The sequence below is a fragment of the Musca autumnalis genome, unplaced genomic scaffold (genome assembly GCF_047663935.1).
Source record: "Musca autumnalis isolate F117 unplaced genomic scaffold, ASM4766393v1 scaffold_5, whole genome shotgun sequence".
Classification (NCBI taxonomy): domain Eukaryota; kingdom Metazoa; phylum Arthropoda; class Insecta; order Diptera; family Muscidae; genus Musca; species Musca autumnalis.
The window spans coordinates 28424169-28441441 of record NW_027412088.1 but is presented as its reverse complement, the minus strand read 5'-3'; the positions used below and the strand labels follow the sequence as shown (position 1 = coordinate 28441441).

Sequence of the window (17273 nt, the reverse complement as noted above, 5' to 3'; positions counted from 1 at the left end):
CTCAGGGACCTGAGGAAATTTTTTCTATAGAAAAAAACCATCCTCAGGGACCTGAGGAAATTTTTTCTATAGAAACAAGTAAAAAAGTATCAGTCGTCTTTGCCGACAGAGATATACCCTCAGCCTGTGCAAATTGAAACACTTTTTTTACATAAAAACTTATGTATTTAGGGGGTTTCAAAATGTTGGTCCTATGAACCGACAAAAATGTTGATTAGGAATAAAGTTCAAAAATTTTGCGGAAAAGGTACTTAAAGTAATGGAACGACATAGACCATGGGGGTGCCATAGGGGGTTTTTACATCCTTCGGGCTGTTTTCTCAAGAAGTATGGGATTGCCCTTGACTTGACAACTTTTACCATCGTAATTGAGGCAGCGAATGTAAGTTACTTCAACAAAAATCAAAGTGATTCAATAGCAGGTCTTAAAGTGAACTTATCCAAAATTTTGTGTGGGATGTACGGGATGGAGTGGACAAATATAGTCCATATTCGAACCTGATCTTTATCTGGTAGATATTATGAGAATATGTAAAGTATGGACAAAATCGGTCACTCCCATCAAGAGTTATCGTGCGCACAATTTTTTCGAATATTTTTGAACTTTTGTGGGGTAGGTACCGGAAGGAGTGGGCCGATATAATCAATCTTTGAACTTGAACAAAGTTTGGACAAAATATTACAAAGGCCAAATTTTGGCCGGAATCGGCATTTCCGTTCGAGAATTATCTTGCGCTTCCACCCATAAACATGGTGTCATAGGGTTTGTTTTTCAACTTTCAGGCTATTTTTCAGGAAGTACGGACGTGCCCCTGAGGAAACTTGTACCTTCGTGTAGGGGACAGTGAATACAAGATGTTACAACAAAAACCAAGGCGATTCGAGAGCAGGTCCTAAACTGAACTTTTCCGAAATTTTGTGTGGGAGGTACTGGAAGGAGTTTACCGATTGAGTCCATATTGGAACCTCATCTTAGTCTGGTAGAAATTTCATAATGTGCAAAGTATGGACCAAATCGGTTACTTCCTTCAAGAGTTATCGTTCGCACAAATTTTCGGAACATTTTCGTACTTTTGTGGGGGAGGTACCGGAAGGAGTGGACCGATATAATCCATCTTTAACCTTGAACTAAGTTTGGACAAAATATTACGAACGCCAAATTTTGGACCGAATCGGCAGATCCGTTCGAGAGTTATCTTGCGCTCCAACCACTACACACGGTGTCATAGGGTTTATTGTAACTTTCAGGCTATTTTCTCAGGAAGTATGGACTTGCCCCTAATGAAACTAACAGCGTCGTATAGAGGACAGCGAAAACAACTTGCGTAAGCAAAAATCAAAGCGATTCGAGACCAGGTCCTAAACTGAACTTTTCCGAAATTTTATGTGGGAGGTACCCGAAGGAGTGGACCAATTGAGTCCATATTGGAATCTCATCCAAGTTTGGTAGGAATTACACGATGTGCAATGTATGGACCAAATCGGTTATTCCCTACAAGAGTTATCGGGCGCACAAGTTTTGCGACAATTTTTGAATATTTGGGGGGGGGGGGGCGGTACCTGAAGGAGTGGACCTATATGGGCCATCTTCGAACTTAAATCGAATCTGGACAAAATATTTCGATACCCAAAATTTGAACCGAATTGATTGATCCGTTAGAGAGTTATCGTGCGCACCAGCCAGCCAGACAGACAGACGGACAGACAGACAGACGGACGGACATTGCTAGATCTACTCAAAATTGTCTGAAACGGATATCGTACAAACATACTTGGGGTCTAAAACCATTATTTCGATGAGGCACATTTTTGGTCGTATCAAAAAGTAAATACCCTCTTTAGCCTAAAGGCTGAGGGTATAAAAACCGTCCTCAGGGGCCTGGGGAAATTTTTTCTATAGAAAAAACCGTCCTCAGGGGCCTGAGGAAATTTTTTCTATAGAAAAAACCGTCCTCAGGGGCCTGAGGAAATTTTTTCTATAGAAAAAACCGTCCTCAAGGGCCTGAGGAAATTTTTTCTATAGAAAAACCCTTCTTTGGGACCTGAGGATTTTTTTCTATAGAAAAACCCTCCTCAGGGACATGAGGAATTTTTTTCTATAGAAACAACCGTCCTCAGGGACATGAGGACATTTTTTCTATAGAAAAAACCGTCCTCTGGGACATGAGGACATTTTTTCTATAGAAAAAACCGTCATCAGGGATATGGGGAAATTTTTTCTATAGAAAAAAACATTCTCATGGACCTGAGGGATTTTTTTTCTATAGAAACAACCACCTGAGAAAATTTTTTCTATAGAAAAAAACATCCTCAGGGACCTAAGGAAATTTTTCTATAGAAAAAACCATTCTCAGGGACCTGAGTAAATTGTTTCTATAGAAAAAGCCGTCCTCAGGGACATTAGGATATTTTTTCTATAGCAAAAACCATCCTCAGGTGCCTGAGGAAATTTTTTCTATAGAAAAAAACCATCCTCAGGGAACTGAGGAAATTTTTTCTATAGAAAAAACCGTCCTCAAGGACCTGAGGAAATTTTTTCTATAGAAAAAACCGTCCTCAGGGAGCTGAGGAAATTTTTTCTATAGAAAAAACCGTCCTCAGGGAGCTGAGGAAATTTTTTCTATAGAAAAAACCGTCCTCAGGGAGCTGAGGAAATTTTTTCTATAGAAAAAACCGTCCTCAGGGAGCTGAGGAAATTTTTTCTATAGAAAAAACCGTCCTCAGGGAGCTGAGGAAATTTTTTCTATAGAAAAAACCGTCCTCAGGGAGCTGAGGAAATTTTTTCTATAGAAAAAACCGTCCTCCGGGAGCTGAGGAAATTTTTTCTATAGAAAAAAACCGTCCTCAGGGAGCTGAGGAAATTTTTTCTATAGAAAAAACCGTCCTCAGGGAGCTGAGGAAATTTTTTCTATAGAAAAAACCGTCCTCAGGGAGCTGAGGAAATTTTTTCTATAGAAAAAACCGTCCTCAGGGAGCTGAGGAAATTTTTTCTATAGAAAAAACCGTCCTCAGGGAGCTGAGGAAATTTTTTCTATAGAAAAAAGTGTCCTTGGGGACCTGAGGAAATTTTTTCTATAGTAAAAAAACATCCTCAGGGACCTGAGGATTTGCTTTTAGAAAAAAGTGTCCTCAGGGACCTTGGGATTTTTTTAGAAAAAACGTTCCATGTCAAAGCAGTGGTCCTGCTAACTTAAATCTACTGTACAATGTAAACGTACTATTAGTAGCAAAAAAAGGCACTGTACAATACAGAAGAGGCTTTTGGATTTTATGTTAAATTTTTACACAACTCAAATAAATATTTCCCAAATCGAAACAACATCAATACTTCTTTCTACATATTTTGAGACTTTTACTTCAGAAGATATAATAATGGTAAGTTCCTTTAACGCAGAACCACCACTAAAGATACATAATCATACATTATTGTCTCTCTTCTAAGGATCCTATCAATAATACATTGGAAGATGAGCAAAGAGTTCAATCCCCCTTTCTACCCATAACACCAAAAGATTCCCTGTCCGCAATGGATTCCGAACCTCCAATACCGGCTCCCAAAAGAACCATAACCAAAAGCCTAAAATTATTACCCAACAAAAGGACAATACCCACCAAAACAATGGTGAGGGAAGCCCTGAAGACAATTACCAAATCGAAAGAGGATGAACAGCAACATCGTTTATCACGAAAACGTAAAACGCTTAGCCTACGTGGCATACAAAAGTTTATGGCACTCAAATATTTTGTTACAACTCCTGAGATGAAGACCCGCATGCCTTATGTTAGGAAATACATTAGGGAACTGTTGAATCTAGGCCATCTAAAGCCGATGAAAAATGGTGCCTCTTTGACGGGTTCATTTTGGATACCAGCAAAAAGTCAATTGAAAAAGGATTTATCAGAACTTAAAAAGAAGCCACAAGCCAAAGCTTCGGCAAAGTCGAAGACAAAGGGTGCCAAGTCAAAGGCCAAGCGCACAGGTGGAAAAATGACATTGTCGAGACGTACTATGTGAATTTGAGTTAAAAATAATTTTATTTTTTTTGTGGTTTGATTTATTTTTGAAATACATTTCGATCAAAATATTAATATTTTCCCAATGAGCTCAAACTTCTGATGTGGTATAAACTGTGAAGATCTTCCAGGAACAGGAAGATTTTTTTATATTGAAAAAACATCCTCAAGGACCTGAGGATTTTTTTCTATAAAAAAGAGCGTCTTTGGGTACCTGAGGAATTTTTTCTATCGAAAAAGTGTTCTCAGGAACCTGAACAATTTTCTTCTATAGAAAAAAGTTTCCACAGGGGCTTGCGGAAATTGTTTCTATAGAAACAAGTGTCCATAGGGACCGGTGGAAATATTTTCTATAGAAAAAAGCGTGCTCTGGGCCGGGGGGGTGGTGGATATTTTTCGATAGAAAATGGCTATGGAAAAAAATTCCTCAGATCAATGACGACACTTTTTCTATAGACAAAATACTGAGCTCCCTGAGAACACTTTTTTTATAAAAAAAAATTAAAGAAAAAACGTCCCTGAGAACACTTTTCTCTATAGAAAAAAATCCTCAGGTCCTTTTTGTACAAAAAAAATCCTCACGTTCCTGAGAACACTTTTCTGTATAGAAAAAAATCCTCAGGTCCCCGTGAACACCATTTTGTATAGAAAAAATTCCACAGGACCTTTTTATAGAAACAAATTCTTTACGTCCCTGAGAACACTTTTCACTATAGAACAAATTCCGCAGGTCCTTGAGGACACTTTTTTCTATAGAAAAATTTCCGCATGTCCTATGGACACTTGTTTCTATAGAAATATTTCCGGAAGTCCATGTGGACACTTTTTTCTATAGATCCCTGAGAACACTTTTTTCTATAGAAAAAATTCTTCAGGTCACTGAGGAATTTTTATTTTAGAAAAATTTCACCTGACCACGGAGGACACTTTTTTTCTATGGAAGAAAAATCCACTTTTTTCTCTAGAAAAAAATATCTCTTGGTCCCTGAGGACACTTTTTTCTCTGGAAGAAAATTCCTTAGGTTCCTGAGGACACTTTTTTCTCTGGAAACAAAATATCTCAGGTCCCTGAGACACTTTTTTCTATGAAAAAAAAATTCCTTACGCCCTGAGGACACTTTTTTCTCCGGAAAAAAAAATATCTCAGGTCAGTTTTTTCCTTTCGGTCCTCAGGGACCGGAAAATTTTTTTATAGAAAAAATTGTCCACAGTAACCTAAGGAATTTTCTTCCATAGAAAAACAGGGTCCTCCGTGGTCTGGTGAAAATTTTCTAAAGAAAAAAATGTCCTCTGTACAAAAAAGTGTCATCAGGGACCTGAAGATTTTTCTATAGAAAAAAGTGTCCTTAGGGACCTATAAAAAAAGTATCCACAGGGACTTGAGGGAATTTTTTATAGAAACAAGTGTCCATAGAGGCCTGTAGACAATTTTTCTATAGAAAAAAATGTCCTTAAGGACCTGAGGAATTTTTTCTATAGAGAAAAGTGTTTTCAGGGACGTGAGGATATTTTTTCTATAAAAATAGTGTTCTCAGGGAGCCGAGTATTTTGTCTATAGAAAACAACTGTCGTCATGGATATGAGTCATTTTTTCCATAGGCAAAAGTGTCCACAGAGAGCTGAATTTTTTTCTATAGAAAAAAGTGTCTTCGGGGACGTGTGGAGGAATATTTTTATAGGTCCTTGAGGACGGTTTTTCTATAAAAAATCCTCAGGTCCCCAAGGATGGCTCTTTTTATAAGAGAAATTCCCTCAGGTCCCTGATGATGGTTTTTTCTATAGAAAAAATTTCCTCAGGTCCTTGAAGACGGCTTTTTCTATAGAGAAAATGTCCTCAGGACGGTTTTTTCTATAAAAAATCCTCAGGTCCCCGAGGATGGCTCCTTTTTTATAAGAGAAATTCCCTCAGGTCCCTGATGATGGTTTTTTTCTATAGAAAAAATTTCCTCAGGTCCCTGAGGACGGTTTTTTCTATAGAAAAAATTTCCTCAGGTCCCTGAGGACGGTTTTTTCTATAGAAAAAATTTCCTCAGGTCCCTGAGGACGGTTTTTTCTATAGAAAAAATTTCCTCAGGTCCCTGAGGACGGTTTTTTCTATAGAAAAAATTTCCTCAGGTCCCTGAGGACGGTTTTTCTATAGAAAAAATTTCCTCAGGTCCCTGAGGACGGTTTTTTCTATAGAAAAAATTTCCTCAGGTCCCTGAGGACGGTTTTTTCTATAGAAAAAATTTCCTCAGATCCCTGAGGACGGTTTTTTCTATAGAAAAAATTTCCTCAGGTCCCTGAGGACGGTTTTTTCTATAGAAAAAATTTCCTCAGGTCCCTGAGGACGGTTTTTTCTATAGAAAAAATTTCCTCAGGTCCGTGAGGACGGTTTTTTCTATAGAAAAAATTTCCTCAGGTCCGTGAGGACGGTTTTTTCTATAGAAAAAATTTTCTCAGTTCCCTGAGGACGGTTTTTTCTATAGAAAAAATTTCCTCAGGTCCTTGAGGACGGTTTTTTCTATAGAAAAAATTTCCTCAGGTCCCTGAGGACGGTTTTTTCTATAGAAAAAATTTCCTCAGGTCCCTGAGGACGGTTTTTTCTATAGAAAAAATTTCCTCAGGTCCTTGAGGACGGTTTTTTCTATAGAAAAAATTTCCTCAGGTCCCTGAGGACGGTTTTTTCTATAGAAAAAATTTCCTCAGGTCCCTGAGGACGGTTTTTTCTATAGAAAAAATTTCCTCAGGTCCCTGAGGACAGTTTTTTCTATAGAAAAAATTTCCTCAGGTCCCTGAGGACGGTTTTTTCTATAGAAAAAATTTCCTCAGGTCCCTGAGGACGGTTTTTTCTATAGAAAAAATTTCCTCAGGTCCCTGAGGACGGTTTTTTCTATAGAAAAAATTTCCTCAGGTCCCTGAGGACGGTTTTTTCTATAGAAAAAATTTCCTCAGGTCCCTGAGGACGGTTTTTTCTATAGAAAAAATTTCCTCAGGTCCCTGAGGACGGTTTTTTCTATAGAAAAAATTTCCTCAGGTCCCTGAGGACGGTTTTTTCTATAGAAAAAATTTCCTCAGGTCCCTGAGGATGGTTTTTTCTATAGAAAAAATTTCCTCAGGTCCCTGAGGATGGTTTTTTCTATAGAAAAAATTTCCTCAGGTCCCTGAGGATGGTTTTTTCTACAGAAAAAATTTCCTCAGGTCCCTGAGGATGGTTTTTTCTACAGAAAAAATTTCCTCAGGCCCCTGAGGACGGTTTTTTCTATAGAAAAAAATTCGTCAGGTCCCTGAGGACGGTTTTTTCTATAGAAAAAATTTCGTCAGGTCCCTGAGGACAGGTTTTTTCTAAAAAAAAATTTTCTCAGGTCCCCGAGGAAGGGTTTTTCTATAGAAAAAAGTTCCTCAGGTCTGAGGACGGGGTTTTCTATAGCAAAAAGTATCATGATGTCCCTGAGGACAGGTTTTTTCTATAGAAAAATTTTTCTCAGGTCGCTGAGGACGGGTTTTTCTATAGAAAAAACTTCCTCAAGTCGCTGAGGACGGGTTTTTCTATAGAAAAACTTCCTCGGGTCGCTGAGGACGGGTTTTTCTATAGAAAAAACTTCCTCAGGTCGCTGAGGACGGATTTTTCTATAGAAAAAACTTCCTCAGGTCCCCGAGGAAGGGTTTTTCTATAGAAAAAAGTTCCTTAGGTCTGAGGACGGGGTTTTCTATAGAAAAAAGTATCATGATGTCCCTGAGGACAGGTTTTTTCTATAGAAAAAATTTCCTCAGGTCCATGAGGATGGTTTTTTCTATAGAAAAAATTTCCTCAGGTCCCTGAGGATGGTTTTTTTCTATAGAAAAAATTTCCTCAGGTTCCTGAGGATGGTTTTTTCTATAGAAAAAATTTCCTCAATTCCCTAAGGATGCTTTTTTCTATAGAAAAAATTTCCTCAGGTCCCTGAGAGTGGTTTTTTCTATAGAAAAAATTTCCTCAGGTCCCTGAGAGTGGTTTTTTCTATAGAAAAAATTTCCTCAGGTCCCTGAGGATGGTTTTTTCTATAGAAAAAATTTCCTCAGGTCCCTGAGGATGGTTTTTTCTATAGAAAAAATTTCCTCAGGTCCCTGAGGATGGTTTTTTTCTATAGAAAAAATTTCCTCAGGTCCCTGAGGATGGTTTTTTTCTATAGAAAAAATTTCCTCAGGTCCCTGAGGATGGTTTTTTCTATAGAAAAAATGTCCTCAGGTCCCTGAGGATGGTTTTTTCTATAGAAAAAATTTCCTCAGGTCCCTGAGGATGGTTTTTTCTAAAGAAAAAATTTGCTCAGGTCCCTGAGGATGGTTTTTTCTATAGAAAAAATTTGCTCAGGTCCCTGAGTTTGTCTGTGTGTTTTATTCCTATCCGCCGTTCCTGGATTTCTAATAGTTTTTTCTATAGAAAAAATTTCCTCAGGTCCCTGAGGATGGTTTTTTCTATAGAAAAAAATTCCTCAGGTTCCTGAGGATGGTTTTTTCTATAGAAAAAAATTCCTCAGGTTCCTGAGGATGGTTTTTTCTATAGAAAAAAATTCCTCAGGTTCCTGAGGATGGTTTTTTCTATAGAAAAAATTTCCTCAAGTCCCTGAGGATGGTTTTTTCTATAGAAAAAATTTCCTCAGGTCCCTGAGGATGGTTTTTTCTATAGAAAAAATTTCCTCAGGTCCCTGAGGATGGTTTTTTCTATAGAAAAAATTTCCTCAGGTCCCTGAGGATGGTTTTTTCTATAGAAAAAAATTCCTCAGGTCCCTGAGGATGGTTTTTTTCTATAGAAAAAATTTCCTCAGGTCCCTGAGGATGGTTTTTTCTACAGAAAAAATTTCCTCAGGTCCCTGAGGACGGGTTTTTCTATAGAAAAAAATGTTCTCAGGGACGTGACATTGTTTTGCTACAGAACGAAAGTGTTCTCAGAGACATGAGGATTTTTTTCTTCATGGATTTTTTTCTATAGAAAAAAGTGTCTGAGAATTTTTTATAAGGTGTCTCCAGGTACCTGAGAATTTTTTATAGAACAAAGTGTCCTCAGGTTCCTGAGATTTTTTCCTATAGAAAAACTGTCCTCAGGGCCTTAGGATTTTTTTCTATTGAAAAAGTGTCCTCAGGGCCTGAAAAAACTATCATCAGGGGCCAGAAAACACGCTCAGTCGCTGAGGACCAGACTACATTTCTTAGCCAGAGAAAAAGGTGTCCTCAGGGACCAGACGACAGTGTACGCTGTAGAAATTGGTATTTATACCCTCAGCATTTATGCTAACGAGGGTATATACACTTTCATACGGGCAAAATGTGCCTCATCGAAATAATGGTTTTAGATCCCAAGTATGTTTGGACGAAATGTGTTTCAGACAATTTGGAGTCGATTGAGCAATGTCCGTCCGTCTGTCTGGCTGGAGCGCACGATAACTCTCGAACGGATGAACCGATTCGGTTCAAATTTTGGCTTTCGTAATATTTTGCCCAAACTTAGTTTAAGTTCGAAGATGAGCTATATGGGTCCACTCCTTCCGGTACCTCCCCCACAAAAGTTTGAAAATGTTCGGAAAATTTGTACGCACGATAACTCTTGAAGGGAGTAACCGATTTGGTCCATACTTTGCCCATCGTGGAGCGTGTACCAGACTTAGATCAGGTTTTAATATGGACTCAATCGATGCACTCCGTCGTGTACCTCCCACACAAAAATTTGGAAAAGTTCAGTTTAGGACCATCTCTCGAATCGCTTTGATTTTTGTTGCAACAACTTGTATTCACTGCCCTCCATACGACGGTATAAGTTTCATCAGGGGCAAGTCCATACTTCCTGAGAAAATAGCCTGAAAGTTGCAAAAAACCCCTATGACACCGTGTGAGAAGGTTGGAGGGCAAAATAACTCTCGAACAGGTCTGCCGATTCGGTCCAAAGTTTGTCTTTAGTAATATTTTGTCCATACATAGTTTAAGTTTGAAGATAAGCCATATCGGTCCACTCCTTCAGGTACCTCCCCCACAAAAGTTCAAAAATGTTCGGAAGAATTGTGCGTACGATAACTCTTGAAGAGAGTGGCCGAATTGGACCATACATTACACATCCTAATATATCTACCAGATATAGATCAGGTTCAAATATGGACTATATTTGTCCACTCCATCCGGTACCTCCCACACAAAATTTCGGATACATGTTCACTTTAAGACCTGCTTTCGAATCACTTTGATTTTTGTTGAAGCAACTTGCATTCGCTGCCTCAATTGCGATGGTAAAAGTTGTTTCAGGGGCAAGTCCATACTTCTTGAGCAAATATCCCTGAAGTTGTAAAAAAACCCCTATGGTACCATATGTAGTGGCTGGAGATCCATTCTTTTTAGCATCTCCTCCACAAAACTTTTGATCTTTGATCCTAATCAACATTTTTGTCAGTTCAAACGCCCAAAATTTTTAAAACTCCCTAAATACATGCGGTTTTTTGTTAAAAATTGTTTCAATATACACAGGCTGAGGGTATATCTCTGTCGGCAAAGCCGACTGATACTTTTTTACTTGTTTTATACAGAAAAAACTATGACGTGAGGAAATTATTTTTTTTTTTTTTTTTTGTTGGAAAAATGTCCCTATTAAAAAAGTTATCCATGGACCTGAAATTTTTTCTATAGAAAAACGTGTTCTCAGGGAAATGTGTCCTTCTTTCTTATTATAAAGGTTATATTTCTGTCGATAACCCGATTGCATTTGTTACTTGTTTACAAAATGTTTTGTCATCCAGAATTTCTCTTAAAGGTCGGTTTCATTCCGCCATTATTTATTACTTTATATATGTTAGATATGTATGTGTGTATTATATGTATGTATTTTAGTGCAATAGAAGATATTCACTTCTTCCTCATTACATTTCCTTGGAGGAACGTTGCATGACAAGTGTGGAAGTTTCCGATAGATTTGAATTACGCTTTGGCAATGGTGGTGGGGATGCTGGACTCATAGCATAATGATTCGGAGCACAACGTTGTTCCAAAGTGTATTCATTTTCACAAGACCTTGGCGTCTCATAGTTCTCATCACGGCAATGGAAATCTGAAGAAAAAGGATCATCCAAACCAGGGGAGCTGGGTACAAAACTTTGGGGTAAATTTTGTACCGACATTTGAAAGGAGGGTGGTGGAGATTCTGGCTGAGGTATGGCCGGTAGAGGTAATCTGTAAGAATATCAAAATAAATCTTGGTACTTTACGAAGATATCAGCTTTGACTTACTTGATGGACGATTTCTTTCTCAAAACCTCCTTGCTCACCGAATCCTTCTTTTCATTGTTGATGTAGGTTTTGCGTTTTTTCAATGAGTTCTGTTTGAGATATTCGGTTTCGGAAATGGTTGAGACATAACATGACTTGTCGGGTTTTTTGACAATCAAAACATTTTTGGAACCCTCCAGCAAATCGGGATAAGTTTTTATACCAAAATAGGCAACCAATGCCCCCATTATGGTGGACACCAGGAAAATCAGGCAAAGCATGCCGATGGTGAATTGTTTGTTATCCTGAGATATCCAAATGTTCTCTTGTCTCTTGAGGGGCACATGTAGGGGCATACAATTAAATGGTGATATGGCATTCTGGTAGGGTGGTACCAAACAAAACGTGTAGGTGGTATTCTCTACCAAGGGGCCCACCATCAGCTGGGGTTGGGCATAGCGCATACACTCATAGTCCACTGTGCGACCATTGCAGGTTACAAAGTCGGCTTCCTCTTGTTCACTGAACCACATTATGACCAAATCTCCCGGATCCTTGACCAAAACAATTACGGTATTATTTTCCTCTATCAGCTGTAAATCGAATTCATGCGAAGGAGGAGGTAATTGGAAGTAGTCAGAATCTCCGGTTACATCCAAATTACGTTCCACTACCTCGGCAGAATCAACATCAATGGATGAGGATACAACTTCCGAATCTTTAGTCTCTCCTGATTCCGCATTGACACAACGCATTTTAAATACCGTTGATAAATCCGCCGAATCATCCACATCATCATCACTGGAATCGAAGTCCATTTTGGGGGTGTTTTCATACGTCTTGGGTGTGGTCACAGTGATCATGGTTGACGTTTCCATTTCCTCAATAGCTGCCGCTGTTGTGCCCTTTACCTCACAATCCAGATCCTCATAGTTGACCTCATCAATAGGAATGCCATAATAAATGCGGGGTGCCGTACAGTAGACCTCTTCCATAAATTTATTCCGTTGCTCGCCATACAACTTGGCCAAATTTCGCATTTCACAATCGCACAGCCACTCATTGCGACTCAGACTTACCATGGCACCCAAATGATTCTGTAAAATCGGCATAACCACCTCCGCCCCCAGAGTGACCAATCGATTCTTAGACAAGTTCAAAAATATCAACTTTTCTGATAAATTTGCAAAGGCATTCTCATGAATGTGTTCCAATTTACAGTCGACCATTATTAAATATTTCAAATTCGGAGTTGAGTGAAACATATGCCAGCTCAGTGATCCGGTGATATTGTTAAAACTCAAATCCAAATATTCCAATTTGCTCATATAGCCCACATCGAAGAGATTTCGAGAGCCACGCATCTCAAGATGGGCATTCAACTTCAAGTGGGTCAGTGTCGTCTGTACTGGCTGAAAGAAGGCCGGTTCCAATCTTTTTATTTTACTATCGATTGTTAGATACTTCAACTTATACAGTCCCAACAAAGCTCCACTCTCAACCGTATCAATCTGCAATCCGAGCCATGACATTAAAAAAGTACTCACAAACATTGGGGTATTGAAGGCGTTGCCCTTGATCCTTGTCAAGTTACTTGAACGAATAATTATCTCATAGATGGAGAGATTTGAAGGTAACCAGGAATTAGTGAGGGTGTTATCGGGGAAATCTTGGGATTCCAAAAGCAAGACATCTATGGAAGGGCAAGAGGTGGTCTAAAAGGAAGTAGAACATCATTAATATTGGATAATCTTTCTATAAAAACACTCCTCAGAGAGGAGTTTTTTATATGCCACTGAGGATGGTTTTTCTATAAAAAACAAAATCCTCAAGTCCATTAGACCACTTTTTGTCTATAGAAAAAACCCACCTCAGGGACCTGAGAAATTTTTGTCTATAGAAAAAACCCACCTCAGGGACCTGAGGAATTGTTTTCTATAGAAAAAACTCACCTCAGGGACCTGAGTGAATTTTTTCTATAGAAAATACCCACCTCAGGAACCTGAGTAAATTTTTTCGATAGAAAAACCCACCTTAGGAACCTGAGGAAATTTTTTCTATAGAAAACCCCCACCTCAGGGATCTGAGGAATTTTTTTCCATAGAAAAAACCCACCTCAGGGACCTGAGGAATTTTTTTCTATAGAAAAAACCCACCTCAGGGACCTGAGGAATTTTTTTCTATAGAAAAAACCCACCTCAGGGACCTGAGGAATTTTTTTCTATAGAAAAAACCCACCTCAGGGACCTGAGGAATTTTTTTCTATAGAAAAAACCCACCTCAGGAACCTGAGGAATTTTTTTCTATAGAAAAACCCCACCTCAGTGACCTGAGGAAATTTTTTCCATAGAGAAAACCATCCTCAGGGACCTGAGGAATTTTTTTCTATAGAAAAAAAACCCGCCTCAGGGACCTTAGGATTTTTTTCTATAGAAAAAACCCACCCCAGGGACCTGAGGAATTTTTTTCTATAGAAAAAACCCACCTCAGGGACCTGAGGAATTTTTTTCTATAGAAAAAACCCACCTCAGGGACCTGAGGAATTGTTTTCTATAGAAAAAAAACCCACCTCAGGGAACTGAGAAATTGTTTTATATAGAAAAAACCCACCTCAGTGATCTGAGTAAATTTTTTCTATAGAAAAAACCCACCTCAGGGACCTGAGGAATTTTTTTCTATAGAAAAAACTCACCTCAGGGTCCTGAGGAATTTTTTTCTATAGAAAAAACCCACCTCAGGGAACTGAGGAATTTTTTTCTATAGAAAAAACCCACCTCAGGGACCTGAGGAATTTTTTTATATAGAAAAAACCCACCTCAGGGACCTGAGGAATTTTTTTCTATAGAAAAAAAACCCACCTCAGGGACCTGAGGAATTTTTTTCTATAGAAAAAAAACCCACCTCAGGGACCTGAGGAATTTTTTTCTATAGAAAAAACCCACCTTTGGGACCTGAGGAAATTTTGTCCATAAAAAAACCCACCTCAGGGGCCTGAGGAAATTTTGTCTATAGAAAAAGCCCACCTCAGGGAACTGAGGAAATTTTTTCTATAAGAAAAAACACACCTCAGGGACCTGAGGAATTTTTTTTTTCTATAGAAAAAACCCACCTCAGGGACCTGAGGAAAATTTTTCTATAGAAAAAACCCACCTCAGGGACCTGAGGAAAATTTTTCTATAGAAAAAACCATCCTCAGGGACCTGAGGAAATTTTTTCTATAGAAAAAACCATCCTCAGGGACCTGAGGTAATTTTTCTATAGAAAAAACCATCCTCAGGGACCTGAGGAAATATTTTCTATAGAAAAAACCATCCTCAGGGACCTGAGGAAATATTTTCTATAGAAAAAACCATCCTCAGGGACCTGAGGAAATATTTTCTATAGAAAAAACCATCCTCAGGGACCTGAGGAAATATTTTCTATAGAAAAAACCATCCTCAGGGACCTGAGGAAATATTTTCTATAGAAAAAACCATCCTCAGGGACCTGAGGAAATTTTTTCTATAGAAAAAACCATCCTCAGGGACCTGAGGAAATTTTTTCTATAGAAAAAACCATCCTCAGGGACCTGAGGAAATTTTTTCTATAGAAAAAACCATCCTCAGGGACCTGAGGAAATTTTTTCTATAGAAAAAACCCACCTCAGGGACCTGATGAATTTTTTCTATAGAAAAACACAACTTAGGATATTGAGGAATTTGTTTCTATAGAAAAAACCCACCTCAGGGACCTGACGATTTTTTTTCTATAGAAAAACCCACCTCAGGGACCTGAGGAATTTTTTTCTATTGAAAAAACCCACCTCCGGGACCTGAGGAATTTTTTCTATAGAAAAAACTCACCTCAGGGACCTGAGGAATTTTTTTCTATAGAAAAAAAACAACCTCAGGGACCTGAGGAATTTTTTTCTATAGAAAAAAAACAACCTCAGGGACCTGAAGAAATTTTTCATTAGAAAAAATCCAGCTTCAGGGACCTGAGGAAATTTTTTCTATAGAAAAAACCCACCTCCTAAGGAAATTTTTTCTAAAGAAAAAACCCACCTCAGGGACCTGAGGAAATTTTTTCTATAGAAAAAAACCTAACTCAGGGACCAAAGGAATTTTTTGCTATAGAAAAAACCGTCCTCAGGGACCTGAGGAAATTTTTTCTATAGAAAAAACGCACCTCAGGGACCTGAGGAAATTTTTTCTATAGGAAAAACGCACCTCAGGGACCTCAGGATATTTTTTCTATAGAAAAAAACGCACCTCAGGGACCTGAGGAAATTTTTTCTATAGAAAAAACCTACCTCAGGGACCTGAGGAATTTTTTTCTATAGAAAAAAAACCCACCTCGGTGCCTAAAATTTTTGTCCTCAGGGAACAGAGGAATTTTTTTTTTTCAAGAGAAAAAAACTGTTCTCAGGAAACTGAGGAATTTTTTCCTAGAACCTGAGGAAATTTTTCTATAGAACACGTTTTTCTATACTAAAATATTCCTCAAGTCTATAGAAAAATATCCCTTAGGTGCCTGAGAACCTTTAGTTTTCCACTTCTTTCTGTAGAAATATATTCCTCAGGTCCCTAAGGACACTCTTTTCTCTAGAAAAATATTCCTCAGATTCCTGAGAAAGTTCCTTAGTACCCTGAAGATACTTATTCCTATAGGAAAAAAATGCCTGAGGTCTCTAAGGACGCTTTTTTCTAGAGAAAAATTCCTTAAAAAGTGTCTTCATGGACGTGAGGAAAAACTGCCTCAGATTTCTGAGCACACTTTTTCTATGGGAGAAAATCCTCAAAAATATTTCTTTGGTCCCTGAGGTGAATGGGAAAAATCCTCAGTTGTGCACTATTTTCTATGGAAAACATCTTCAGGATGTTTCTTTTCTATAGAAAAAATCCTCATGTCAATGAGTACACTTTTTTCTATAGAAAAAATTCCTCAGGTCACTAAGGACACTTTTTTCTATAGAAAAAAAATCCTCAAGTCGCTGGGGATAGTTTTTTTTATAGAAAAAATTCTCAAGGCCCTGTAGATGGTTTCTTCTATAGAAAAAACCTCAAGGCACCGAGGACAATTTTTTCTATAGAAAAATGCTTAAGCTCCTGAGGAAACAATTCCTCAGGTCCCTGAGGACACTACAGACTTTGATCTTACCTTGGTAGCCATAAACAATGACATAAAAACATTGCCATCATTTGAACAGGCAATCTTGCAAAGTTTCTCCTGGCAACCAACCAAATTCACCGATATTGAACCGAACACATTTTCAATAATCCTCCTAAGAAACAACAAACCGAATAATAAATTATCGATGATAATAATAAAAAAATAAACGATTTTATAACATACCGGCTGTTGCGCGGTGAATCCATCCAATCATTATCGTGACTAACACGCAATAAATTCTCTTCCGAATTGAAATCAAATTCCGGCACGCCAAAATTGCTATTATTCATATCATTGTAATCAATAACATCGTTTTTTGTTTGGCCTTCGGAAGCCATATCAAAATTACGAGCATTATCATTATTCTTGCGGTTTATGGCCAAATAGAAAGTGATAACAACAATGCAAAGTCCAATTGTCAGGAGAACCCAGGCGCAGGCTTGAATACAAGTTTCACTCATGCCACAGATACTATCTCTGCTGAAACAAAGAGAGCGAGAGAAAACGAGAGAATTAGTTACTTATCTTGCCATCTCTAATTTATCAAAACTTACCTTTTGCACTCCGCTGCATTGCCTTTCGCCTTTTTCTTGTCCTCCTTATTATCCGTTGCCAGAAATGTCATGATTCTATGGCCGATTTGCAACTACTGACTACCCAACGTTGCAGCACCTGTAATTTTAAGGACATATCATGGGATTTGTTATCAGATTTATTGATTCTTATCTATCCAACGCCAACAGGTTGCCTTATCTCTAGGTTCCCGAGTTGTCTGCCTGTTCTTCTGGGTCTCATATTTGATTGACTATTATCGGTGTTTATCTAATCATTTAATTTCGATTTGTTGTTTACTTTAGTGTGTGTCCAGTGAGTGGTGGCTGCTGCTCAATGATAAACTAAAAATA

General features: G+C 38.3%; 2 protein-coding genes across 2 annotated transcripts; one reads left to right on the top strand and one right to left on the bottom strand.

The window, feature by feature from the left end:
* Positions 1-3216: 3216 nt before the first annotated feature.
* Positions 3217-4089, top strand: LOC141406132 (uncharacterized). Its single transcript, XM_073991242.1, has 2 exons — positions 3217-3375; positions 3443-4089. Exons 1-2 carry the CDS (start codon positions 3271-3273, stop codon positions 4013-4015), a joined length of 678 nt encoding a protein of 225 aa, XP_073847343.1. The 5' UTR covers positions 3217-3270; the 3' UTR covers positions 4016-4089.
* Positions 4090-10753: 6664 nt separating this feature from the next.
* On the bottom strand, positions 10754-17040 carry LOC141406052 (uncharacterized). The gene is made up of 5 exons (XM_073991065.1): positions 16923-17040; positions 16552-16845; positions 16357-16480; positions 11239-12932; positions 10754-11181 (listed from the first exon to the last, which is right to left on the bottom strand). Exons 1-5 carry the CDS (start codon positions 16991-16993, stop codon positions 10872-10874), a joined length of 2493 nt encoding a protein of 830 aa, XP_073847166.1. The 5' UTR covers positions 16994-17040; the 3' UTR covers positions 10754-10871.
* Between the last annotated feature and the right edge of the window lie 233 nt (positions 17041-17273).